The following is a 25,821-nucleotide window of genomic DNA, read 5'->3' as shown; positions in this document are numbered from 1 at the left end:
CATTGCACTCCATTCCATTCCAGCACTGTCCGCAGGCCCCTTCCACAGGCCAGGGGTTGACCACCTGCTGGGGAATCCTACATGGGTCAACCTTGGCCTTCTCCTGGGGAACGCCGCAGCCTGGGGGAAGGCGAGGACCCCTGTAGCCCCTTCCCCTAGCTCGCAGGCCCGGAGACCCACTACAGACCAGGTGGTCCTTAGCACAACCTGTAATGGGCAGGGTCTCAGGGGCCTCCCCTGCACGGTCTGGGCCACCTCTGCTCGCTTTCCGGCTTTCTCCTCCTTCTGGATCTCTCACTGTGCCGCCTGTTCCCCAAGTGGCTTCAGTGTTCCTGAGGCGTGGCCCCCACCCCCCGCCAGCCACCGAAATCCCACCCACCCTCGGCTCAAGCCCAGCCTCCAGGAAGCCTTCCCGACTGCCCTGCGGCACCAAGCCTCCGTCCTCTGGTTGCCCCGAGGGACCTCAGCGCCCCCGCCACGGTAAGGGGCTGTTCTGCCGTGGATCCCCGCGCGTCTGCTGGTCCCCACCCCGCCATCGGCCCGCAGCCCCGCGGCCCACGTGCTCCCAGGCTGGGGCCGCCCGCGGAGGTGCTGGCGCCGGCGAGGCCGGCTGGAGTTGGAGACTGCGCGTGAGCGCCCGAGGGCCTGTCTGCCTGTGTGTCGGCCGTGGGCCAGCGCTTCTGACCCTGGGCCTCGGCTCTGGCTTCGGTCTGGAAGGGGGCAGGGGAGCGGGGCCCTGCGTCCGGAAGTCTGCGCCCTGCGCGGTGGGCGGAGAAGCCACGAGGAGTCCTTGCTGCCCCCGGCCCTTGGTGCCCCCTGGCGGCCGGCGCGCTCGCTGCACCCCTGCCCGCTTTCCGGGAGCGCGGGAGGAAAATCCAAGAGCCAGGCCCTGGGGCGCCGGCCAAGCGAGGTCTGGACCCTGCCCGACCCAGAGGAGTAGCCCTGTCACAGCTGCCCACGGCCGGAGTCCTGGGGCCGCGGGTCCCTAACCTAGCAAGCCCGGCCGCGCACGCCGCGCCCAGCAGGCCAGAACCCCAAAGACGCTCTGAGTGGTTGGTTAGTGCAGCCATTGCAACGCGGTGGCGCACGCCTGTGATCCCAGCACTGTGGGAGGCCGAGGCGGGAGGATTGCTTGGGGCCGGCAGTTCAAGACCAGCCTGGGCAACAGAGTGAGACCCTTGTCTCTACCAACAACAACAAAAAGTAAACTTTTCTTACAAAACAAACCGAGTGAAATCCTGCTGCGAGGCCCACATTGTAGAGTTGCTGTCGAGGACTGTGGGGGAGGCGGAAAGTTGCCGGCGGGCTCCTGAGAGTGACTGAGCAGGGGGCTTTGGTAACAGGTCCCTGGGGAGATAAGAGATGGACCCAGGACAGAAATCGGAATGCAGGACTTGGGAATGCAAACTTCCCATGGCAGGGACGGGACGCGAGGTGGGTGGGAAGAGCAATGTACGATGCGGGAGACGCCACCGTGCTTGTGGGAAGGGCAGCGCCACCATGCTAGGAGGAAGAGGCCTTGGCAAGGAATGGGGAGTTGGGGCTCCCCGTGACAGTGAGGGAGGAGGTGGGAGGAGGGGCCTGGCCGTGCATTGTCCCTTCCAGGTGCCCGCCAGAGGGCGCGTCAGCCCTCAAATAAAGATCTGGAGGCTCACAGTCGCAGTTCTGCCCAGATGACCCCATCTCTGGCCTTTGTGTTGGCCCACTAGGTGTTGGGGTCCCACCAGCCATTTGACGACAGCTACCCATAGCCTCCGGGCTGGGGCACCTGCAGCTGTGTGGCTCTTCTAGGGGAGCAAAGGGAAGAAAACCACCAGCTAAACTGCCTGGAGTTTGCTGGCTAAAGGGGAAGAAGGAAAAATGCTGGGATTTGCAGGACCCCTAACTCATGACCCCATGTCTGGTTTTGGGTCTTTCTTGTAAAATACACATAACATGAAATTTAACACTTTAGCTATTTTTTTTTTTCTTTTGAGGCGGAGTCTCGCTCTGTTGCCCAGGCTGGAGTGCAGTGGCCCGATTTCGGTTCACTGCAACCTCTGCCTCCCGGGTTCAAGTGATTCTCCTGCCTCAGCCTCCCGAGTAGCTGGGATTACAGGTGCCCACCACCACGCCCGGCTCATCTTAGCTATTTTAAAGTGTACAGTTCCGTGGCATTAGGTACATCACAATGTTGCACAACCATCACCACCCTCTAGTTTCAGAACTTTTTTGTCATCCCAAAAGGAATTCCAGACCCATTAAGAAGTGGCGTCCCATTCCCCTTTGCCAGTCCCTGGCAACCACTAACCTGCTTTCTGTCTCTAAGGATTGGCCTTTTGTGGATATTTCATGTAGATAGAATCATGCAGTATTGGCCTTTTGTGTCTGGCTTATTTCACATAGCATAATATTTTCAGGTTCACCCATGTGGTAGTGTGTATCACAGCTTCATTTTTTTTATGGCTGAGTAATACTCCGTTGTATATTTACACCACATTTTGATCCATTCTTCAGTTGGGGGACACTTGGGTTGTTTCTTTTTGGCTACTGTGAATAATGCTTCTGTGAACACTGGTGTCCAAGAAATGTTTAAGTCCCTGTTTTCCATTTTTGGGGGCATATACTTAAGAGTGGAGCTGCTGGGTCAGATGTTAACTCTGAGGAGTTGCCAAACTGTTTTTCACAGTGGCTGCTCCGTGGTATTCCTATCAGCAACGTAGGAGGGTTCCAATTTCCCCACATTCTCACCAACATTTGTTATTTTCTGTGGTTTTGGTGGCTGTCATAGCCATCCTAGGGTGTGTGAAGTGATCTATTACATGTGGCTTTGATTTCCATTTCCCGGATGACTGGTGATGTAGAGTGTCTTTTTCTTTTAGCTGGTTCCCAGCTTCCAGTCTTGTCCCTTCCCCCCAGTCTATCCCTAGAAGAACAGGCCGAGTCCTCCTTCTGAAACCCAACTCTGATCATGTCTCCCCCAGCTCAGAACCACCCCCAAATGCTTTCCAACTCTCTCTGGAAAGGAGGACACATTCCTGCCCTCCCCGCCTCCAAAACACACACCCTCTGTGCTCCAGCCCCTAGAAAATTCTCCCAATTGCTAAAATCCAATCCTTTGCCTCTGCCCTTCTGTCTGTCTGGAACATTCTCCTATGCTGTCTGCTACCCTGCTTCCCCCGCTGAGTCCTTCCATCCTTCCGACCTTACCTACTCCCTATCACCTTTCACTTCCAGGTTATGTGACTTTCTCTGGGCTCACACACCCCACCCCTTTACAGCCCTCCTCCTCCACCATGTCACTTTCTACTCTGACTTGTAATCTCCAGTTCAGTGGTCAGTTTCCCTTCAAAGAGGGAATTCCACACGGGTCATGGTCAGCTCTGTGGGCCCAGCCTCATCTCCTCAGTGCCCAGCACAGCGGGGGTCAGTAAGACTGTGCCAACTGGCCACGGGGATGGAAAGGTGGTGGGGAAGGGGCACAGGTGTGTTTGATTACTATCATCAGCCCTGTTTGCTTTCTCTGCGTGGAATCAACTTTACCCTGGTTCTGACAGTTTTGGTCAAGGGGGTCCCACCTGTTGCCCACATACACCTGAATTTCAACTATGGCACATCCTGAGCTCAAGCTGGGTCCCTCTATCCACGGCTGAGGGACAACAGGATGCACTCTCTGTCCATCCGGTTATTTCTAAAGCACCAATTGCCTTTAACTTGCCTCTGGGTTTAAGAACCACGGCTCTCTTTGACTCTTGCAACTCCTCGGGCTGTCCCTATTTTCACCTTTTTTTTTTTTTTTGAGATGGAGTCTCGCCCTGACACCCAGGCTGGAGTGCAGTGGTGCGATCTTGGCTCACGGCAACCTCTGTCTCCTGGGTTCAAGTGATTCTCCCTGCCTCAGCCTCCCGAATAGCTGGGATTACAGCCGCCTACCAATATCCCTTACCTTTAGCGAGCAATCTGCACGTTCCAAGTTTAATTACAGCTCCTTATGGTTTCTTTTCTTTTCTTTTTTCTCTTTTCTTTCTTTCTTTCTCTCTCTCTCTTTTTTTTTTTTTTTTTTGAGATGGAGTCTCGTTCTGTCACCCAGGCTGGAGTGGAGTGGCGCAATCTTGCTTCAGGGCTCCACCTCCTGGGCTCAGGTGATTCTCCTGCCTCAGCCTCCTGAGTAGCTGGGATGATAGGCATGCCACCATGCCTGGCTAATTTTGTATTTTTATTAGAGACGGGTTTCACCGTGTTGGCCAGGCTGGTCTCGAACTCGTGACCTCAGGTGATCCACCCGCCTCGGCCTCCCAAAGTGCTGGGATTACAGCTGTGAACCACTGTGTCCGGCCACTCCTTATGGTTTCTTATAAGTAGAGACGCTAACAGAAGATGGTGTGTTCCTCCTCCTGCTTTCTGAGGATGCTCCACTCTACAACAGAGTAGTTTCTAATAAACTTGTTTCTTTCACGCTGCACTCTGTGACCTGCCTTTAATTCCTTCCTGTGTGAGATCCAAGACTCTTGGGGTCTGGATCAGGACCCTCTCTTTCCAGCAACATTATCTTGAAGGCAATAGGCAGCCACAGACGTTCTGAGGACAAGGGGTGTGTAAGTGAGGCAGAGGGGAGAAGGGAGAGACAGAGAGCTTTGGAGATTGGAGGTCAGGGGTGGTAAAAGATTCCTCTGTAAGTAGCAGCCATCTCAGGACTTCTTCAAAAGAAGGGAGCCAATGAATGAGAAAGAAGCCAGAGGAGAGCAGACAGTAGATTCAGTGGGGGAAAGGGGGTGATCAGGGAATGGAGGCAAAAGCAAGGAGTGGAGGAGGAAAGGAGTCCAGCTTCATCACCCCTTCCTCTCCTTCCAGAAAGGGACCCTCAGACCGAAGGGTTCCCCCAGTGCCTCTCAGATGCTGGTCCCCAGCCTGGTGGCAGCAGCAACAGCATCACCAACACATCGGGAACTTGTTAGAAACACAGTCTCGGGCCCCACCCATGCCTACTGAATCAAAATTTCTTTCTCTTCTCTTCTCTTCTCTTCTCTTCTCTTCTCTTCTCTTCTCTTCTCCCTTCCCTTTCCTTTCCTTCCTTCCTTCCTTCCTCTTTGTTTCTTCCTTCCTTTCTTCTCTTCTCTCTCTCTCTCCTCCCTCCCTTTCTTCTCCTTTTTTTTTTTTTTTGAGACAGAGTCTCACTCTGTCACTCAGGCTGGAATGCAGTGGCGCAATCTCAGCTCACTACAGCCTCCACCTCCCAGATTCAAGTAATTCTTGTGCCTCAGCCTCCCAAGTAGCTGGAATTACAGGCACGCACCATCATGCCCAGCTAATTTTTGTATTTCTAGTAGAGACAGGGTTTCACCATGTTGGCCAGGCTGGTCTCAAACATCTGACCTCAGGTGATCCACCTACCTCGGCTTCCCAAAGTGCTGGGATTACAGGCGTGCACCACCATACCCAGTTAATTTTTGTATGTTTAGTATAGACAGGGTTTCACCATGTTGGACAGGCTGGTCCTGACTTCAAGTGATCTGCCCGCCCCGGCCTCCCCAAGTGCTGGGATTACAGGTGTGAGCCACTGTGCCCAGCCCTGAATCAGAATTTCTGGGAGTGGGTCCACCACACTTTTAACAAGGCCTCCAGGGGATTTGATGTGTGCTCCAATGTAAGAACCACTGGCTGAGACAGCCACGAAAAAGAGAGGGTTCCTCAGTCTTTGCTTTCAGGGACACTGGTAAAAGATTAGAGGCCCAGAGCCAGGCAAGTTCAGGCCAGAGCAGGGGAGGAAGAGGAAAGCGGCCCCATGTCCCTCCCACAGTCACCCACTGTTGGCTTCAGGCCAAGATCAGCCTTCTCAGGCAAAGGAGATTCACCTGGAGCTGAGACTCTGACTCGGCTCTGGCGAACAGCTCAACTCAACTCCCCATCTTTGCACAGACACTGGCTCTTGTAGGGTGGTTTGAATCCAGCCCAAAGACGTATCCCCCTAAAAATGTCTCCCTCTATCTTAACTCCTGCCATGAAAATACTTGGCGGATCCCTGTCTTACTACCCCCAATTCAAGGGCTCATAGGTTAACCTGAGATACCGCCAGCAGCAGCTTGGCTCAGCCGGGTTGGTTGTGTGGCCACGTCTGGTGATTGATTGACAGCCATTCAGGGCCAGGATACCTGACCGAGATTCTGACGCAGGGCTTGATGATCCATTAGGCTCACGATTAAAAGCAGCAGCACCGCAGGATAGGGGCAGCACCTGGGTGTGGAAGGGAGGGTCTGGGGCTGGGAGAGGATGTGGGGATTCTTATGCCTGGCTGGGTCTTAGCTTGGTTGACTTCCCATGTCTAGGGTTTGACCTTCTTCCTTCAGAGGTGAGTTTCCTGCCATGGGGGTTTGAGTGAACCCCCAGACCAGCATTTTGGGGGCTTTGGAAAGAGAGTTGTCTGGTAAGGGGGTGGGGATCTCTGTGTTCCTAGCTCTGGGAGAGAGAAGAGAAGGGAATCGGTGATACTGACTCTTCCTCCTGCTCTTTCTAGAAAGCCTTGTTTTATTCTTAGGGTGAAATTCTGGCAAATTTGGAGGCTGAAGCCCTTGTTAAATAGTTTCACTGCTTTTAAACTTTACATAGCCCCCAAAAGGGGGTCTGAGCAGTGGTGGTCTCTGCTGGGAGTTTCCGTGCTCCAAGCTCAGCCCTGGTGTCTCCAATTAGAGGAGACTGACACAAGTCGGGGAGAGTGTGTTAAATTATTTAAACAACTAAGAATCAGGAGGATCAACATTTGGGGTGAGATGAGAAAGGCTCCAGATCCAACCATTTTTAACATAGGTTTGAATGTCCAGAAATATGCAGAAAAGGTACTGAGTTATGCAGTGACAAATCTCCCTCCCATTCTTCTTTCCTATTTGCCAATTTCCATCTCTGAAAGGCAACCACTGTTTCTAATTTCTTATATACAAAGATAAATTTAATTTCCATTTTTCTTTTACATAAAAGTTGCATATTTGGCACATTTTTCTGAACATTGCAGTTTTCACCCACTTATTAATACACCTTGGAATATTCCATATCAATGTATGCGTCCTTGTTATTTTATTTTATTTTATTTATTTATTTTGAGACAGAGTCTCACTCTGCCACCCAGGCTGGAGTGCATTGGCGCGATCTCGGCTCACTGCAACCTCCGCCTCCCGGGTTCAAGCAATTCTCCTGCCTCAGCCTCCTAAGTAGCTGGGATTACAGGTGCGTGGCACCACACCTGGCTAATTTTTGTAGTTTTAGTAGAGACAGGGTTTCACCTTGTTGGTCAGGCTTGTCTTGAACTCCTGACCTCATGATCTGCCTGCCTCGGCCTCCCAAAGTGCTGGGATTACAGGCGTGAGCTACCATGCCTAGCCATGTCCTTGTTATTTTTAATAGCTGCATACCATTCTACCATATGGCTATACTCTAACTTATTGCACCAGTCTCCTCCCATGGCCATTTGGGCGTTGGCCAGTCATCTGCCAAATCCCAGGCTGGAATGCAGTGGTGCAATCTTGGCTCTGCAAAGGTTATAACAAACAATGTCCCAACATTGTCACAAACAATGCTGCTGTTCTCCAGCTTGTACATCTATTATTTTGCATATATCCAAGTGCACCTCTAGGGTACATTTTTAGAAGTGGAAGTACTAGGTTAAAGGTCATTGCATTGGTAATAATGGCGGATATTGCCTTCCTTCTAATAGGAAGGTAGGAAAGGAGGTGGTTTAGAGCTATGCAGGACAGGGTTCGAACCTCCTCTCTGTGTTTTCTAGCAGTTTGATCATGGACCCAGTGCTCTCCAAGCTCCAGTTTTAAAAAATCTATAAAATGGGGCCCATATAGTTGTGAGCATAAAATGAGATCAGCTATGTAAAGCATTTAGTTCAGGGCCAAACACACAGAGAAGTAAAACTCTCCCCTGCATCTTCCCAAGGACAGGTAGCCTGGGCCCCCACCCTGGTGCTTGCCATAGAGTTCGTGGGTGTTTGAGAGCCAGCTATTGAGCCTGGCTGTCAAGCTGGTGGTTCCCACTTGAAGATCCTTTCCCCATGCATTGTCTTGTCCCATCCCTAAGGCTCCTGATATGCTCTGTTCATAGAACCCTGGGTCTCTCCAGGGTCTTCCTAGGGCTGGCTGTTGGGCAGGAGCCTTCCTGAAGGAGGGTATTTGGTCTACTTAAATCCTCAAAGCTCTGGTCCCTGACACAGGCCTCAAATAAGTGTACTATCTTCTATTGATTGTTTACCACTAGCCTTGTACAATGCCGAGTATTCTACTTGAGTGATTGCATCCAGTTCTCAGAATTATCCCATAGGGTAGGAAACAGTAATCACCTCCAAGCCAACTTCATCATTAGATAGCCTTGCCCCGTCCAAGTAGGACACCTTATATTCTTACGATCTCTTGGGGTTTCATCGAACCCCTCTAGGTGAGAGACACATGTTGTGTGTGGAGTTTCCTGTTGCCTTATATTTTATTTAGCTTAGGTATGAGCCCTCATTTGAAATATGTACAGCCAGATGAAAAGGTGAGTTTGATTTTTTTGAGATGGAGTCTTGCTTTGTTGACCAGGCTGGATTGCAGTGGCGCGATCTCACCTCAGTGCAACCTCCTCCTCCTGGGTTCAAGTGATTCTCCTGCCTCAGCCTCCCAAGTAGCTGGGATTACAGGCACGTGCCATGATGCCCAGCTAATTTTTGTATTTTTAGTAGAGATTGGGTTTCACAATGTTGGCCAGGCTGGTCTCAAACTCCTGGCCTTGTGATCTGCCTGCCTCGGCCTCCCAAAGAGCTGGGATTACAGGTGTGAGCCACCGTGCCCGGCAGGTGAGTTTGATTTTTAAATGACCAGAAATGCAGTCCATTTGCATAAAAGGAAAAATACAATGCCTGGCACTAACATCTCAAAGTGCTTGTGTGACGCTTTCACCCTTGACATCATTGCCGCCAACACCTAATATAAAAAGTTAGTTGGCAACCACTCTTTTGAATCTTTTCACCAAAGGAGACATTCTCTGCCCCTTCTAAAGAAACCCTACAGAGCACATGTGCATAGCTGCATCTCTTTTTTTTCACCTTACAGGGGATCAGGACACATTGGGAACCTGGTATCTGTTTGGTGGGTCTATTTATCAAGCCCTAGAACCAGGTGGTCCAGGCACCTCACTGATCTAAGAACATGAGTGGAGAGAAGGAAGAGGCATCGTTCAGAATGTTCGGGGCTTATGGTGAGCCAGAGGAGAGGAGGGATGTGCTAGAAAGCTCTGGCGTTTCCTCTCAGCCTGAGCCACAAGTGCAGCAGCAACTGGGCAGTCTGTTTGGAGTGCCCTGGCAGCCCCCGGGCCCCCCAATACAGCACAGCCCTGCTGATCAAGAGACAAGCACGGTGACCCAGCAGCAGTGGCACCTCCAGGGCCTGGGTAGATCTGAGCTCCAGGCCGCTGGGCTCCCTGATGCACAACCAGGAGAAGCAGCAGAGTCCAGCCCAAGGCAGGTCTTGCTTGAACCTGACTCAGTGGGGGTGGCAAGCTGGACTGGGGAGAGGGCATCCCAGCAGGAAGCTCTGTGGCTCACACTCTGTCTCCTCCCTCCCTCTCTCCATGTGTTGTAGCTTCCTACTGGGTTCTGAGGTTGGTGAGTACCAGTCATAGTGGTGCGTGTGGTCGCCCAAGCTGGGCCCCAGATGGGGGACTAGGAACGGGGGCCTGGTGTCAACAGAGCAGGCTTCTCCCTGAAGCGTGGGACTCTGTGAGCAGGTGGGCATTGCTCTTTCCCTGCAGGCCAGCCTTACTCTTCTTCCTCTCCCAGTGAAGAAGTCCTCTCATTGCTCAGAGCAATTGTAAGTGTCCAACTTCATACTCAGGATCTTTCCTTTCCCACCTACCCCAAATCAAGAAACCATGCGTCCACACTTTCACTCTCTCTCCCATATGTAGGGGGGTGTCCTGGGCTCCTGCTCCTTTTGAGCTATGTTCCCTGTTCCCCCATCCTGAGAAGTAGGGTCTTCAGCTCACAGTGTCATTTCTTCAAGAGATGTGACCCTGGGAACCAGGGGCCAGGTTCTGCGGTTGGGTGGGTGGATGGGTGGGTGGTTAAGAATCTAGCTGGAAGACAGGGGTGGACTGTCCTATTAATGATAGCAGGTCAGGGCCACTGCTACCCACCCTCTCCTTGCCTAGCCCCCCATTCCAGATGAAGTTGTGGTCAGGCAGAAGAGGGCCCCACAGGGCTCCTGGAAGGTTGGCACACTCCTCCATGGAAAGAGAGTCTACGCTGTGGCCATCAGCGGCTCAACCCACCACGTGTACACGTGTGGCTCCGGCTACATCAGGGTATGGGATGAGAGTATGCTGCATGCGGGGAACAAGGCCCCTCGGGCCCAGCTGGACTTGCAGGTGAGGGAGATCCAAAGCAGGACTCAGGGAACTCTGACAGGGCCTCTGACGTGAGACCCAGGGTTGGTGCCCCAAGGGGATACCAGTGTGTGAACCCTTCCTTACAGCATCCCCAGGACCGTGTTGTTACCTGCAAGCTGTTCCCTGATGAGCGGAGCCTGATCACAGGGGGTGCGTCCCAGGCCGTGACTCTCTGGGACTTGGCACCCACCCCCCAGGTCAGGGCACAGCTGACCTCGACGGGCCCCACGTGCTATTCTCTGGCTGTCTCCTCTGATGCCCATATCTGTTTGGCTTGTTTCCATGGATTTGTTGAGATTTGGGATTTGCAGAACCAAATCTTGATCAGGTATGACCTCTCTCCAGAGCCACTCAGGTGTACCTGGGGGAGGGCTTGCCAGTGAGGCTCACTTTCCCCTCTTTGCATTAGGGCTGGGCGAGTCAGTGTAGAAGATATATCTGGGGTACTCCTAGGGGCTTCCTGACCCTGAAACTTCCCAGGGGCCCAAACCATTCAGTGACCCTCTGAGTTGTTTTCCCACCCACCAGGAAGCACGAAGTTCCTGTATACGGGTCCCGATGTGTGGACATCACCGGCAATATATTCTGGACAGGAGGTGAAGACACCACCCTGTATTCCTGGGACCTGAGGAGCTACCAGAGGCTGCACCAACACAACTTACAGAATGAGGTGCCCGGCTGGCCACCACTGGCAGAATGCCACCTGCAGTGGAGCCATGCATGGAGGCAGGGGTGGGAGTGTGAGCTTGAGAGGTGGGCATAAAGGATGGCGTTGGCAACTTTGAGTGCTGACCTCAAACCTGCTTCCACGAACAGATCCTCAGCATTACCCACGACCCCGGTGAAGAATGGGTATTGGCGGGCCTGAGAACGAGTGATATCGTGTTCCTTCACACTCGTCGGAACGAGCAGTTTAAGGCTCTCATGAAAAAATACACCCGCCACCACAGCCTCAAGTTTGCCTCCTGTGGTGAGTGAGAAGCCAGGTGACACCTCTGGGTGTCCGATTTTGAACTTGCTGTCGTCTCTTCTTTCTCTGTTCACCCCCCTTTCCTTTTCTGGCTCCCTCCGTAATGGGAGATCCTGCACAGAATGACAGCCTGAAGACGCAGGCAGACTGAAGAGGCGTGAACCCTATCTGATTGTCCTTCTGTTGTTCCGTGATAACCATGATCTTGTGTGTGGTAGGAGGGTGGGGGCAGACAAGGGAATGGCTTGGGTTGTGTGTCTGATTTTCATTGATAGGGAAACAGGCAGAGAAAGACTTGCCCTTAGTCTGGTTGGGGACAGTGCTGGAACTAGAATGCAGGATTGGTCTCTGGCCTCTCACCTGTTCGTTCCTTCACCAGGGAGCTATTTTGTGACCGCGATAGATACGCGCCTCAGTGGCTTGGAGGCACCTTCTCTACAAAAGTTGTTTCAGGTACTGGACACAGAGGGATGCCCGAACCCAGGCACTGGGAGCTCGTAGCTCCAGGTCCCAGTTGGTTGGATTCCAGTGGGTGTTGGAAAACACCTCTGAGATGGCAGCCAGGGCCATTTTACAGAGTAGGGAAAATGAAGACTTCACATCCTATGAACTCCCAAGTCACCTTGATCCCTGAGACCTGGCCCTGTCCTCCACCTGAGCCTTAGGTCTACACTGAGCCTTGAAACAGCCCTAAATGAAGCCTTCATGTCTGGCCCCAAATGTGATCCCTGTTTTGGCCCTTCCATCCATCTAGATAGAGGAGTCTTCAGGTATCCTGTGCTGTGACGTGTCCTCTGACAACCAGTATCTGGTCATGGGCTCCAGCAGCAGTGCCACCATCTACCAGCTCTTGTATTAAAGGTGCAATGCCATGGTCCTGCCAGTGAAGACCCAGTCTTTGGGCTGGTGTGGCTGTGAGGATGGCTTCAGAGTGCTGGACACCTCTAACACCTGCCATCTCCTCTGCCTTAGCTTGGGTCATCCCTCCCCTCCAGTAGCCCGCTCTCAGCCTGCACTCCCAGATTTTAATCAGATGGCTTGGAGCTTTTTCCTTTGTTATCTTCCTACCACTGATTTCTGGGTTTTGGCAGGAAACTTGAGATCCCTTTGTAATGAATAAAATAGCAAAGCAGAAAGCAAAGTGGCTTGGATATGTGTCCCTTTCTTTCAAGTCACAAACTCATTGTGATAGATTGCTTATGCCTTCAGCAAATTTCAAGGTGGGGAAGGAATTTTAGACCAGACTTAGTTTTGTTTGTAAACTTTTTTTTTTTTTTTAAGCAGGAATTTTTGGAATCTTAAAGCTCAAGAAATGTAAGTCCACGTACCAACTTTCAGATTGTATCAGGGAGTTGATAGATGGACCAACAATGCTCAACTCTTGACTCAGGTAGAATTCCTAGAGCTGGTCTAGCCATGTTCTGAGGACAGATTCCCTTTTTGTGCCTAACTTCAGTGATGGAAAAGCTCCCTGCTTCACGCTACATCATTTTATTTGACTCTTTAAAAGTCCTGATGCTAATTCTAGTGTTTGGTGCTAATCAAAGCTACCTAGCTCACTGTTTCAGGACAGTTTCCTCACGTTTGAAAATGTGACAATGTAGTATTATATATCTGGGCTTCACCAGGCTGGAAAGGGCCCAGCTCCTGGAAAAAAAGCCATATAGGCCTGCTTTCTAGTCTTCTTCCATCAGGGTCCTCTTTTTGGCTTGGTGTTTATATAGCTGAGACTGCCAGCTGCCCACTGAAGTTCATGGCTTGGAGTTTTCCCTGGGAGGAACCTGCAATGCCAAGGGCCAAGTTTGCCATCCTTTGCAACATGTAGACGTTGTCAGGAACTTAGTTCTTGCCAGTGGATCATGAGTGAATAATATGTGTCAGCTCTGGTCTAGGCCTAAAGAAGTAGGACTGTTCCCTCCAGGGTCTCCTTCCGCTTCTACCAGCTCAAGGCAAATGATGTGGAGGCCCCAAGGCATTGCAGAACCACAGGACAGAAGCATCCTGTGTGCATGAGTCAGACATCGAGATAGCTGTTCACTTTGGACTATTGCATGGAAGAAAACAAACCCAAAGGAGTTATCACTTATCTGTTAGGATGGCTAGAGTAAAAAAGACAATAACAAGTGTTGGCAAGGATGTGGAGAGATTGGAATCCTCATATATTGCTGGTGGATTGCAAAATGTTGCTGTCACTTTGAAAATGTTTGGAAGTTCTTCAAAATGCTTAAGAGAGTTACCATATGATTCAGTAATTCCACTCCTAAGTATGTGTCCAAGAGAATTAAAAATAAAGACATACAAGTTGGAAGGGTAATAATTGGGAGTGGGAGTACAAGAATTTTAAAATGCTTTCTGGAAATAAGAGTCCTAATTAATAGCAGTGTTGATAAATCAAGGAGTAGCATTGTAATCTCTAGGTTAATTGCTAAAAAAATATTAAACAAGTATACAGCTTCCAAGCAAAGAGGGAAAATACTGGAATAATATATAGTAATAATCCAAGAAAAGAGGGAAAAGGAAGAAAAGAACAAAGAAGAAGCAGAAAAGGAAAAGCTTACTGAAATGATAGATTTAAAACCAAATATAGCAGTAATTATATTAAATGTAAGTGGACTAAATATTCCTATTAATCTGTAGAGATCATATAACAATTCAAAAAATCATAACTGTGTTTGAAAGATACATTAAAACATAAGGGTACAGAAAGTACAGCATAATAGAAGAAGATACTTTCTGCACAAATCAAAGAAAGTTGATGTTATATTAATATTAGACAACATACTAGAAAACAAAAAATATTTGAGATAAAGGGGAACATTTCATAAGTGTTCAATTCAGGTTCAATTCATCAGGAAGCACAAGAATTCTGTTTTTATGTAGTTGTTATTGTAGCCTCAAAATACAAAAAGAAAAATCAACAAATTAGACAAATTTATATCTCACAGTAACCAGCAGTTCAAACAGATAAAAAATTTATAAGGGTACAGAAGCTTTGAATAACATGATTAGAAAACTTAGAACAAGGCACCAGGCGCAGTGGGTCACGCCTGTAATCCCAGCACTTTTGGGAGGCCGAGGCGGGTGGATCACGAGGTCAGGAGATCGAGACCATCCTGGCTAACATGGTGAAACCCCATCTCTACTAAAAATACAAAAAATTAGCCGGGCGTGGTGGCGGGCGCCTGTAGTCCCAGCTACTCGGGAGGCTGAAGCAGGAGAATGCCGTGAACCCTGGAGGCGGAGCTTGCAGTGAGCCGAGATCGCACCACTGCACTCCAGCCTGGGCGACAGAGCGAGACTCAGTCTCAAAAAAAAAAAAAAAAAAGAAAACTTAGAACAAGGCACACAACCACTACAGAACACACCCCCACCCCACCCACATACACAGCATTTACAACGACCATATACCTGAGCCATAAATTTCAAAGGATTTAACTTTTACAGAATATATTATTTGACCACAATGCAATTAAGATATAAATAATAAAAATAAAACTAGAATTTTCCTATTTTGGAAATTAAATATGCTTCTAAATAACTAATAGAGAATAAACTACAAAATAAATAGAAGGTATTGTAATGAAAAATATGGAAGGATTCAGCTAGAGCTAGAATCAGAGCTTGTCATTCAAGCCACGCCCCACCCCCCTCTCCTAGATCTCTTGAGGCTGGGCGCTGACTGCCTGGGTCTTCCTGGCTCTTGGAAGCTGGGTCTGGGTTAGAGGCGAGGGTGGAGACAAGGCCTTTCTCCTAGGAGAGGAAGGTCGAGGAAAAAAGAGATTGGAAGTGGTCTAGGAGGCTGATTTTCATAGATGTTGCAAGAGGAATTGACTCAATTTAGCTCTCACCAGCAACACTTAGTGTCCGTTTGCCTACATTCACGCCAACAGTGCGTGTTTTCTCATTTGTGGAGGTTTTTGTTTTGTTTTGTTTTGTTTTGTTTTAAAACTGCTGGAGTGCAATGGTGTGATGAGGGCTCACTGCAGCTTCGACCTAAGCGATCCTCCCACCTCAGAGGTGCTGGGACTAGAGGCACTTGCCACCACGCCTGGCTATTTTTATTTTTTGTAGAAACAGGGTCCCATTATGTTGCCCAGGCTGGTCTCTAAATTCCCGGGCTTAAGCTATTCTCCTATCTTGGCTCTCCAAAGTGTTGGGATTACAGATGTGAGCCAAATGCACCTGGCCTCATTTGTGGATTTTAATTCCTGGGAGAGGGGACAATAGCAGTTCCTGTGGCTGTGATCTGAGTTTCTTTTCGTTATGAGCAAGGTTGAATTATTCGCGAGTTGACCTAACCATGTATTTTATTTACGCGGCCCTGTGGCGGGGTCCCCTGCTTCTGTACACCTGGCTGTCAGGTGATGGCACATCCTTACCCTCTGGTCCTCGAGGGGCACATCTACTCTTTACCCATAGTCCAGAGCACTTTGCTGGGTGACATCCGCATATGTGCTGCAATTGTTACTCTCTGGTCCTTGAGGGACACACCTACTCTTTGCGCATAGTTCATAGTGCTTTGCTGGGTTACATCCGAACATTTGCTGCAATCGTAGCACAACAAAACAGCTGCCCTCTCTGAGGCTCGAACTCAGGACCTTCAGATTATGAGACTGACGCGCTGCCCACTGCGCTAAGAGGGCCTCTGGTTAGAGAAGCTTGCTACCTCCTGTAAGAAAATGTCTGCAGCCCCTTGCACTCGCGGAGTCATCTACGCAAGGTCGGGCTCTGCAGGCAGCAGCTTCTGGTCTCACCCCGGGCTTGTGCGCACACCTGGGGACATGTGGGAAGGTCGCTCTTGCGGCCACTGAGCGGCCTGGCCTCAGGGAACGAGCCCCGCGCCGGGAAGAAAGCTGCCTGCCGGGAGCGTAGCCTATTGGGGACCCGGGACCCGAGCCACCGCGGCTCACCAAGAGGCGGTGGGGCCCTGCGGTGCGTGTGGGACGCCCGGCAGGCAGACTCTGAGCACGGCCAGGTGGGGACAAGCTCCGAGGCGTGACCGGGCTGGGGCGCGGGGGAAGCGGGGGACGAGCGCCTGGGTCCGGTGCAAGCGGCGGAGGGTGGCAAGAACCGGCAAGCACGGGAGAGGAGGCTGCAAGGGGTGACCCCAGCTGGGGTCCTCCGTCTCCAGGGCGACGGCCTCTTGATTGGGCGGGAGATGGGCTCGCGTGGCTGCCAAATGCAGGGTTCCAGGGTGGACTGAGGCTGGAGCGTGCGACGTCAGCCGCGGGTGGGCGTCAGGGGCGACCCCGGAGCGAGGGGTGAGTAGGGCCCTGGGGAGCAGGAGAGCGCGGCAGGAGGGCAGGAGGGCGGAGAAGGGGTGTGGGGTGTGAAATCTCCAGGCCCAGGTCTAGGTCCTGGAGTCGAGGTGGGGGTGAGGTGGAAGCAGGGAGGGAAGATTCCAGAAGATTCTTGGACGTGAATTCAGTCGGAAAATGGAGGGAAGAAATTATGGTTGCCTTGGACTTGCCAATTCATTTATTTATTTATTTGTTTATTTTGCATCCCGCGTTTTTCTTTTTCTCTCTTCTTTCTCAAATAATCTTGCTTCCTGGTTACACATAGGCCCAGAGGGTCTATGAAGGGCAGCAGAGTCGCACTGCTGGCTCCAAGCAGGGCTGTCCAATTTATTGTCACATGAAAAGATGACAGGAATAAAGGGTGCGGGGAGGGATGGGCGAGTGGATGCGTGGGTGGAGGGAGCTCTCCCCATCTCAAGATTCCCTCCTCACTGTTTCAGGGATGTTACTGCCCCAGGGAGTCTTCACCCCATCCCATTGCCCAAAAACCATTTTGGGTAAGATGACGACCTTGAACTTGCCAGCTTACTCATTCTCTAAGACCTTGTGGCATTTTTGCTTGTTTTTACCAGATAACCAATCATATATTTCAATACCTGATAGGACTAGTCTCTTCTACCCCCCACCCCCAAGACACACACCTGCTCTTCTGATCGGGGTTTCGGTGCTCCTTTGGGAACTGGTTTCCGGTGATTTCTTGCACAGTGGTCACTCTGATTCTTCCTTCTCTGATCTCCTAGGGTACTTGGTGACTAGCACATCCCAGGGTTTGAGGGGGTTCTCAGTTGTTCTCTGTGTGTTAGTCCTGCCTTCTCCATTAGGCTGTGACCTCTGCGATCCAGAGACAGGATTTGAGCCACCCCTGGGTGGGCCGCATTCCACGTGCCCAGAGGTGTGGGGAAAGGGGGGCTCAGGATCCCACCCCCAAGCCGCCCTCTGCTGCTCTCTCCATTCCAGGTTCAGCTCAGGAGGGAGAGTGTGAAGGGAGGAAAGAGCACTGCCCGAAGTCTGTGTCCCGGGTGCGTTTCTCTCTGCCACCAGCCAGCCTTGAATTTGGGCCTCCCCTCATGTTCATCTCGGGGCCATACACACTCTGCCCCGGGGAGCTGATGGACAGGCAGCATCCCCAGTTGGGGTGGTTCCCAGATGCTCTGAAGAGCTGCTCAGCCAGAGAAGCTATAGAGGGAAGGAACATAGTTTGTTCTAGCAATCACTTTAAACATATTTTTCAAGATGTCCCGCTCCTAACCTTGAGTGGTTTCTCCCAGCCTTTGGGGAAATATTCCACAGGGCCCTGCAAGGACAAGGCCAACCCACACTCTCCCACCTGGATGAAACGGGCCACCCACTTCCACGGACCCGTGCAGAACCTTCCTGCCATCCTCCCACTTACCCAGTCCTACCCCAGCATCTGTGGTCCACAAGACCCCTTCCTTCTGGGATCCCCTTGCCACAGTGGCCCAGAACTAGCAGGGAATGTTCTTTCTCTGCTACCTCTTTGTGCCTTTCCTCTTTCCTTGAGCTGACTTCTCTTTCTTAGGGGCAGAGGCTGGTATGGAGTTTTCTGAATTCCTTGCAGCAGGTATGCAGGAAGAAGTTTTTGCATATTGATTTGTGAAATGTCGAGATTGTAGACAGTTCTACGTAGGAAGCAGAGATCCAAGTGTTCAGTGTTAGGGGTGGGTGTGTGAGGCTGGGTGCATGGTGAGAACAAGAGACATGGACAATGCCAGGGGCAGGGGTGGCTATGAGATGAGGCTGGCATGACCAGCGGGGAGGAGAAAGCAATAGAAGATTGGAAGGAGTCGGCCACTGGAGCAGCCCCAGGACTTTGGTGCGCAGGGAGGGAGGAGCGGAGGGGAGGCAGCAGGACCAGGGACCAGTGAGAAAGGCACCAGCCAAGCGTTCTCTGTCTCCCCAGGCATTTCTTACTGTCTTCTTTATGCCTGAAGCCATTCACCTTTCACACTCAGCTCAGATATGATCCCGACTGTGAGGAGTCCCCTCACTTCTTTGGCTGGCATTTGTGTGTTTGTTTTTAGACAGAGTCTTGCTCTGTTGTCCAGGCTGGAGTGCAGTGGCATGATCTCAGCTCACTGCAACCTCCGCCTCCCGGGTTCAAGTAGTTCTTGTGCCTCAGCCTCCTGAGGAGCTGGGATTACAGGCATGTGCCACCACTCCTGGCTAATTTTTGTATTTTTAGTAGAGATGGGGTTTCACCACATTGGCCACGCTGGTCTCGAAGTCCTGACCTCAAGTGATTTGCCCGCCTCAGCCTCCCAAAGTGCTGGGATTAGAGGTGGCCACTGCGCCCGTCTTTGGCTGGCATTTGGTCCTTTCCCTGGCCTACCCCAGCTCTCTGCTCACCAGACTGTGCATCTGAGACATCCAAGAAGTCATCACTTTTGTGAGGACAGACAGCGCCATCCACTCAGGTTTTGTCTCTACTGTATCCATCCCAGTGTCTCTGACATGGAAAGCCATCTCTCTCTAGGTGTGGTTTTTTTTTTTTTTTTGGTTTGAGAGACAGGCTCTCAAGCTCTCTCACCCAGGCTGGAGTGCAGCGGAGTGATCACTGCTCACGGCAGCCTTGAACTCCTGGGCAATCCTCAGCCTTGAACTCCTGGCCTCAAGCAATCCTCCTGCCTCAGTCTCCGGAGTAGCTGGAACTACAGGTGCACACCACCACATCTGGCTAATTAAAAATATTTTTTTTTGTAGCAACAGGGGGTCTCAAAGTGCTGAGATTACAGGCATGAGCCATGGCACTTGGCCCTTTCTTTCTTTCTTCTTTTTTGTTAGGGACTTCCTGGAACTTGATTCTTGAGAGAGTCAATGATTTCATCATGCAGTGAGAGGAAAAATTCCCTTGTGTATACGGGGCCCCTGATACGACTTCACCAACAGGGTCCAGAAGATTCCACAGTGGGGCACTAATAAGAGAGGAGCCCAACACAGTGGCTCACACCTGTAGTCCCAGCACTTTGGGAGGCCAAGGCAGGAGGATTGCTTGAGCCCAGGAGTTTGAAACCAGCCTGGGCGACAAAGTGAAACGCCCATCTCTAAGAAAAAAAAAGTTAGCTGGATGTGGTGTCATGCACGTGTAGTCCCAGCTACTTGGGAGGCTGAGGCAGGAGGATCACTTGTGCCCAGGAGTTTGAGGCAGCAGTGAGCTAAGATCATGCCACTGCACTCCTGCTTGAGTGACAGAGACCCTGTTTCAAAAAATAAAGGCTGGGTGCAGTGGTTCACACCTGTAATCCCAGCACTTTGGGAGGCTGAGGCGGGAGGATCACCTGAGGTCAGGAGTTCGAGACCAGTCTAGCCCACATGGTGAAACTTGTCTCTACTAAACATACAAAGAAATTAGCTGGGGTGTGGTGATGCATGCCTGTAATCCCAGCTACTCAGGAGGCCAAGGAGGGAGAATCACTTAAACCCAGGAGGTGGAGGTTGCAGTGAGCTGAGATGGTGCCACTGCACTCTAGCCTGGGCGATAAAATAAAATAATAAAATAAAATAAATAAAAAAGAAGAAGAAAGGAGAACCTCCTGGGGCAGGTCACTAAATCCACCATCATGCAGAGTGAAGCTGCCCAGGGCCTCTGGTAGGGTTGTCTGCAATTTCTGGCCCTTCCTCCAGGGGGAAGCCTTGCATTGCATCTTACACCCCAGTACGTGGCCATGGATGCCAAGGGCCCTGTGCAGGAGACCTGGACTGGCTGCGTGACCTTGAGAATGTCTCTTCCCCCTCTGGGCTTGTTTCTCCTCTGTGAATGATGGGGTCAGTCCTGGAAACCACTGTGCGCGGTTGCTGGAGTGATCTATTTATCCCCAGGTCTGCCATGCTTGGCTGTGAGACCTTTGACAAGTATCTTAACCTCTCTGTTCCCATAAGATGATCATACCTGAATCTACTTCACTGGGCTGCTGAAGGGAGGTTATATTATAGAGTGGACAGAACGTGCCTAGCACGGGAAGGCAGTGGCTGGCTGATCACTGATTGTCACTGATCACTGACTTGCGGCCACTTAGAGATGGAGGATCCCTCCTGGCCTGGCTGAGCCCTCTCTCCTCACCACCTGGTGTGGAATGGGTCCAGTTATTCTCAAGACCCTCTGCTAGGAAGTAGGAGTGGCTTCCAGAGCTGCCAAATTTCAGGCCTGTCTGTTATATTCCCCTGGTTCCCACTGGGATAACTGAGGAATGCCTGTCACTCACCCACAAAAAAGGATTTATTTACAGTATAAAATGTATCATACATTTCTTTTCTTTGAAGTGAACATAACCTCAAGATTTTATTGTCTTCATAATAAAACAAAAGATGAAATTTAGAACTGAATCACTTGGCCCTTTCTCTTCTTATCTCCTCCCAGTTCAAAATGCTTGCATGTCCTCATAGCCCGCATCGTCTTAGATCTGTAGCTGGGCTCAGCGCTCAAGCCTCAGCACCATCTCCTTTGTAGTTTTAGCCTTTTTCTGGAAAATCAGCTTACAGAAATCAATGGCCTTGATATACACAAACAATACTTAGGTTAGAGGACTTAAGAAAACCCCATGTATAATAGCAACAAAGAAGATTAAATACTTAGAGATAAACTTAATAAGAAATGTGCAAAATCTATAAAAGGAAAATTTTACAACACTTCTGGAAAACACAAAAGCACGTGGAGTGGGAAGACGTACCTTGTTTTTGGCTGTCACAACTCATCATCAAGATGCCCATTCCTTCCAAGTTGATTTATAAATTGAATGCCATTCCTATAAAAATACCAACAAGCTTTGTTTCATGGAGTTGGTAAGTCGATACTAAAGTTTCTATGGAAAATAAACGTGCTGGAATAGCCAGGGAAAAACTGACACAAAATGGGGGCCTAGCCCTATGGGCTATTAAAACAAACTATAAAGCCTCTGTAATTAGAACAGTGTGGCATTGGCCACATGAACAGGCAGACAGACCAATGGAATAGGACAGAAAGTACAGAATAGACCTAAGTACAAATGGGAATTTAGTATATGATAAAGGTGGCATGTCAAATCTCAGAGGCAGTGATGGACTTTTTATACTTATTTATTTATATTTTTTATTTATTGAGATGGAGTCTCGCTCTGTCGCCAAGGCTGGAGTGCAGTGGCGTGATCTCGGCTCACTGCAATCTCCGCCTGCTGGGCTTAAGCAATTCTCATGCCTCAGCCTCCTGAGTACTCAGCCCAAGATTGCTGCTCTGCTTCCTGTCATGACGCCACTTTCCCCGCGTATACATGGCATCCTTGCCCTTCTTGTCCTGTGCCACTTTGTGGGGTTGGTGCTTGCCACACTTCTTATAGAAAGTCTGGAAGGCTTTAGGAACGTGCACCACATTGTGGGAGCCCTATTGCATGGAAAGCTATTGTTAATTTCTAAGTCATTTATGCTTACAAAGCTGATAGGAGCTAAACTAAGATGCAGGTTATTCTGTAGGAGGAAATAGTTTGGGGAGTAGTCTACATAGTGGTCAAGAGTTTTTTAAAACTCCAAACCTTAGATTGTTGTCTACATATACCCTCTTGGGCAAAAGGTAGTTCTTACTTGGAGAAAACATAGATTGTATTATCTTGAGGGGGTCTAAAGGGAACCACAGAGGGGAGGAAGAGGAGACATGGGAAGTCTTTCTGGTTAGGGCAGTGGTCTCCCTGGTGGGGTGGACACCCTTGTCTTGGTGTGATCATAGAACTCATGGAAATGACAGGTGGCCTGTGACACCACCTTTTCAAAGGGGAAGGATTTCTTGCATGTATTGGTGGGGCCTCAGCTGTATCTAATAGGAGGTATGTACTGCACTGGAGGCCTCAGATGGCCCTAGGAACTATTCTTGAGGCCTCTAGTGTACATTGGGCTCCTCCAGCAAGGAAGACCCCCATGGGTTGACTGGTTGTTGGTAGTGGAAAGAAGACCTCACCTGGTGTGGGAATGGGGGTGGGGCCAAAACTCTGGTGGTTGAGGGTGTCTTGCAGGAAGTCTCTGATGACTGTTGCTTCTCAGGGCTGTTTTGAGGAACACAGTTGATTGAAGACTCTCCCTTCCTCGGTATGTTTATCCTGAAATGTGTCTCAAGTTGGTAGCACCTACTTTCTCTGTGGCAAGAGCTCCTTTTTTTTTTTTTTTTTTTTTTTTCGAGATGGAGTTTTGCTCTTATGCCCCAGGCTGGAGTGCAATGGCGTGATCTCGGCTCACTGCAACCTCCGCCTCCTGAGTTCAAGTGATTCTCCTGCCTCAGCCTCCCAAGTAGCTGGGATTACAGGCATGTGCCACCACACCTGGCTAATTTTATGTTTTTAGTAGAGACAGGGTTTCTCCATGTTGGTCAGGCTGGTCTTGAACTCCTGACCTCAGGTGATCTGCCTGCCTTGGCCTCCCAAAGTGCTGGAATTACAAGCGTGAGCCACCGCACCCGGCTGGCAAGAGCTCTTTTAACATACTATGTCATGAAGGAGAGTTCATGGGTGTTCTTGTTCAGAATGCAACTCTGGATCGTATAAGGCCTTTCTTGTTTTTCTCATTTTTAATCCAGGTCTTGGAGTTTTGGTTATTTTCTTCTGGGGGAAAGATTTTGCCACTTCCCTTCCTGTTCTTTTCCTTGCTAAGCAAACTGGTTTTTGAGATTCCGTTTGCTAACAGCTTTCATTAAGGCTCTGTGGTTTTTAGATTGATGTTCCAGAAGAGGCTTGGTCCCATGAAGTAAGTCAATGTTACTTTTCACTACGGCAGTTGCTCTCCCAGCCCCTGTCTTGCGGATGCTCTTCTGAAGTGCGTTTGGAAGGCTGCGTCTCGCTTCCATTTCTTTCTCTTCCAGAGTCACCTTGCTTAAGGGCTGTGATTTTCTGCTAATGCTCTGCATGAGTGGGCTGTGCAGATGCACGTTGATCTTTTCAGGAGAGTGTTGGCCTTATGCAGTGGATAGTCACCTTCTTTCAGCGGATTTACTGTTCTTCCAGATGTTGCTTGTCTGATACAACCTCCCTCTGTGTTGCCTGGAAGTAGTCTGTGCTTTTCCCCATCATGGTTAACGAAGACTCTGTCGAAGTCATCTGCCGTCTGACTTGTCCGAAACTGTGTCTCATCGCTCTGCTGGCCTGCCGGCGCTTCTCATGGTGTAATGTGATCTTTTAGATGGGCGTTTTCTTGTGTCTTGCAAAAAAGGACATGGAGGACTCTCTGAGATTGCTCACGGCATTTGATCAAGTCATTAAAGGCAGCATGTTGGTTTCTCTGTTTCTCTTTTTCCTGTAGGAATTCTGAAGCCTCATATGTTCTTCCCGAGCCAGACAGAAGTTAGATCCACGTGTCTCCTTTGCATTTAAGTTCTTTAAAGCTCTTCTTACCTTAGAAAGTGTTATTAAATCTCACATATGGTTTTGTAATATTTCACATTGTCTCTGTTTTCTCTTGTTAACTGGCTCCAAATTAACAAGCAGTTTCCTCACTAGAATTTAATTTGATCTGTTGAAGCCCAGACTCTTCCTTTGACTGATTTCTGTTTTGTACTCTGATGACCTCAAAGAATGTCCCTGAACTTTTGATCTTTTTGTTCAGAGTCAAACAGTGTATTTAGAATGTCTCCCATTCCTTCAGATACATTTTGAGGATTCAGTTGACAGTCTCTGGGGCAGGAAGGAAAACATCCCCCCAGCCTCTCAGCTGAAGCCCAGGCACTAGGCTGGGTCTGCAAAAGCTGGGGGTGAGGTCTTTGGGGAAGCCTCTTAGATTGGTGAGGAGGATATGGTCCCCCTCTGCCTCAGGTTTGGATGGCCTCTGTTCTGGGTGCTCCCTTCCAACAGAGAGGGCTGTTCCTTGGCCTGAGGGGCAGCAGCTGCAGGAGAGGAGTCTGAAGTGGGGGTCTCCTGTGTCCCTAGCCTTTTTCCGGGTGAGCTGCAGCCTCCAGAGGGAAGTGGCAAAGGCTGTGGTCCCTGCAGCACCCTACTACGTATAGTAGCAACAAAGATGATTAAATACTTAGGGATAAACTTAATAAGAAATGTGCAAAATCTATAAAGGGAAAATTTTACAACACTTCTGGAAAACACTAAAGCACGTGGAGTGGGAAGACATCCCTTGTTTTTGGCTATCATAACTCAACATCAAGATGCCCATTTCCCCCCAAGTTGACTTATAAATTGAATGCCATTCCTATAAAAATACCAATAAGCTTTGTTTCATGGAGTTGATAAGCTGATACTAAAGTTTCTATGGAAAATAAACATGCTGAAATAGCCAGGGAAAAACTGACACAAAATGGGGGCCTCGCCCTATGGGCTGTTAAAACAAACTATAAAGCCTCTGTAATTAGAACAGTGTGGCATTGACCACATGAACAGACAGACAGACCAATGGAATAGAATAGAAAGTACAGAACAGACCTAAGTACGAATGGGAATTTAGTATATGATAAAGGTTGCATGTCAAATCTCAGAGGCAATGATAGACTATTTATTTATTTATTTTTTGAGATGGAGTCTTGCTCTGTCATCCAGACTGGAGTGCAGTGGCACGATCTCAGCTCCCTGCAACCTCCACCTCCTGGGCTTAAGCGATTCTTGTGCTGCAGCCTCCCAAGTAGCTGGGATTACAGGTGCGCACCACCATACCTGGCTAATTTTTGTATTATTTATTTATTTATTCTGGTAGAGATGGGGTTTCCCCATGTTAGCCAGGCTGGTCTGAAACTCCTGACCTCAAGTGATTCACTCATCTTGACCTTCCAGAGTGCTGGGATTACAGACATGAGCCACTGTGCTTGGCCCAGACTTTTTAATAAATGGTACTGGGATAATGGGGTAGTCTTTTTTTTTCTTAAAAAAAGATAAAATTAGATCTATTGTTCACAGCATATATAAGAATAAACTCAAATGTCATGAATTTAAATGTAAAAAATGAAAACATATAAGTACTAGGGGGAAAAAGTCCATGGGTGAATTCCTCTTAACCTCAGTGTAAGGAAAGGATTTGAAAGCATCACTCAGAATCCAGAAGCAATGAAATAAAATTCTGGCAAACTGGACATGGCAAACCAAACCAAACCAAACCAGACAAAACAAAAAAACCAAACCACAGAAACCAAAGTAACTGAAAAATTGAGAGAAAATATTTGTAACACATACCACAGACAAAGGGCTAATCTCC

The 25,821-nt window shown here is 49.6% G+C and overlaps 1 protein-coding gene, 1 long non-coding RNA gene and 1 other non-coding gene across 3 annotated transcripts; 1 reads left to right on the top strand and 2 right to left on the bottom strand.

The window, feature by feature from the left end:
• Positions 1 to 396: 396 nt before the first annotated feature.
• TLE7 (TLE family member 7) lies at positions 397 to 12,431 on the top strand. Its single transcript, XM_031002601.2, has 10 exons — positions 397 to 480; positions 9,060 to 9,466; positions 9,588 to 9,610; positions 9,757 to 9,815; positions 10,156 to 10,371; positions 10,479 to 10,720; positions 10,921 to 11,062; positions 11,209 to 11,362; positions 11,742 to 11,815; positions 12,117 to 12,431. Exons 2-10 carry the CDS (start codon positions 9,156 to 9,158, stop codon positions 12,219 to 12,221), a joined length of 1,326 nt encoding a protein of 441 aa, XP_030858461.1. The 5' UTR covers positions 397 to 480; positions 9,060 to 9,155; the 3' UTR covers positions 12,222 to 12,431.
• A 3,501-nt stretch (positions 12,432 to 15,932) lies between these two features.
• TRNAM-CAU (transfer RNA methionine (anticodon CAU)) lies at positions 15,933 to 16,005 on the bottom strand. The gene has a single exon. It is a non-coding gene; the product is annotated as a tRNA-Met (tRNA).
• Positions 16,006 to 20,972: 4,967 nt separating this feature from the next.
• LOC129527707 (uncharacterized) lies at positions 20,973 to 24,603 on the bottom strand. The gene is made up of 3 exons (XR_008672747.2): positions 22,601 to 24,603; positions 21,348 to 21,422; positions 20,973 to 21,170 (listed from the first exon to the last, which is right to left on the bottom strand). It is a non-coding gene; the product is annotated as an uncharacterized lncRNA (long non-coding RNA).
• Positions 24,604 to 25,821: the final 1,218 nt, after the last annotated feature.

This window comes from Gorilla gorilla, chromosome 18, assembly GCF_029281585.2.
Source record: "Gorilla gorilla gorilla isolate KB3781 chromosome 18, NHGRI_mGorGor1-v2.1_pri, whole genome shotgun sequence".
In the NCBI taxonomy this organism is placed as follows: Eukaryota; Metazoa; Chordata; class Mammalia; order Primates; family Hominidae; genus Gorilla; species Gorilla gorilla.
Note: the sequence above shows the minus strand (reverse complement) of the source record. Positions and strands in the feature narration are given on the sequence as shown.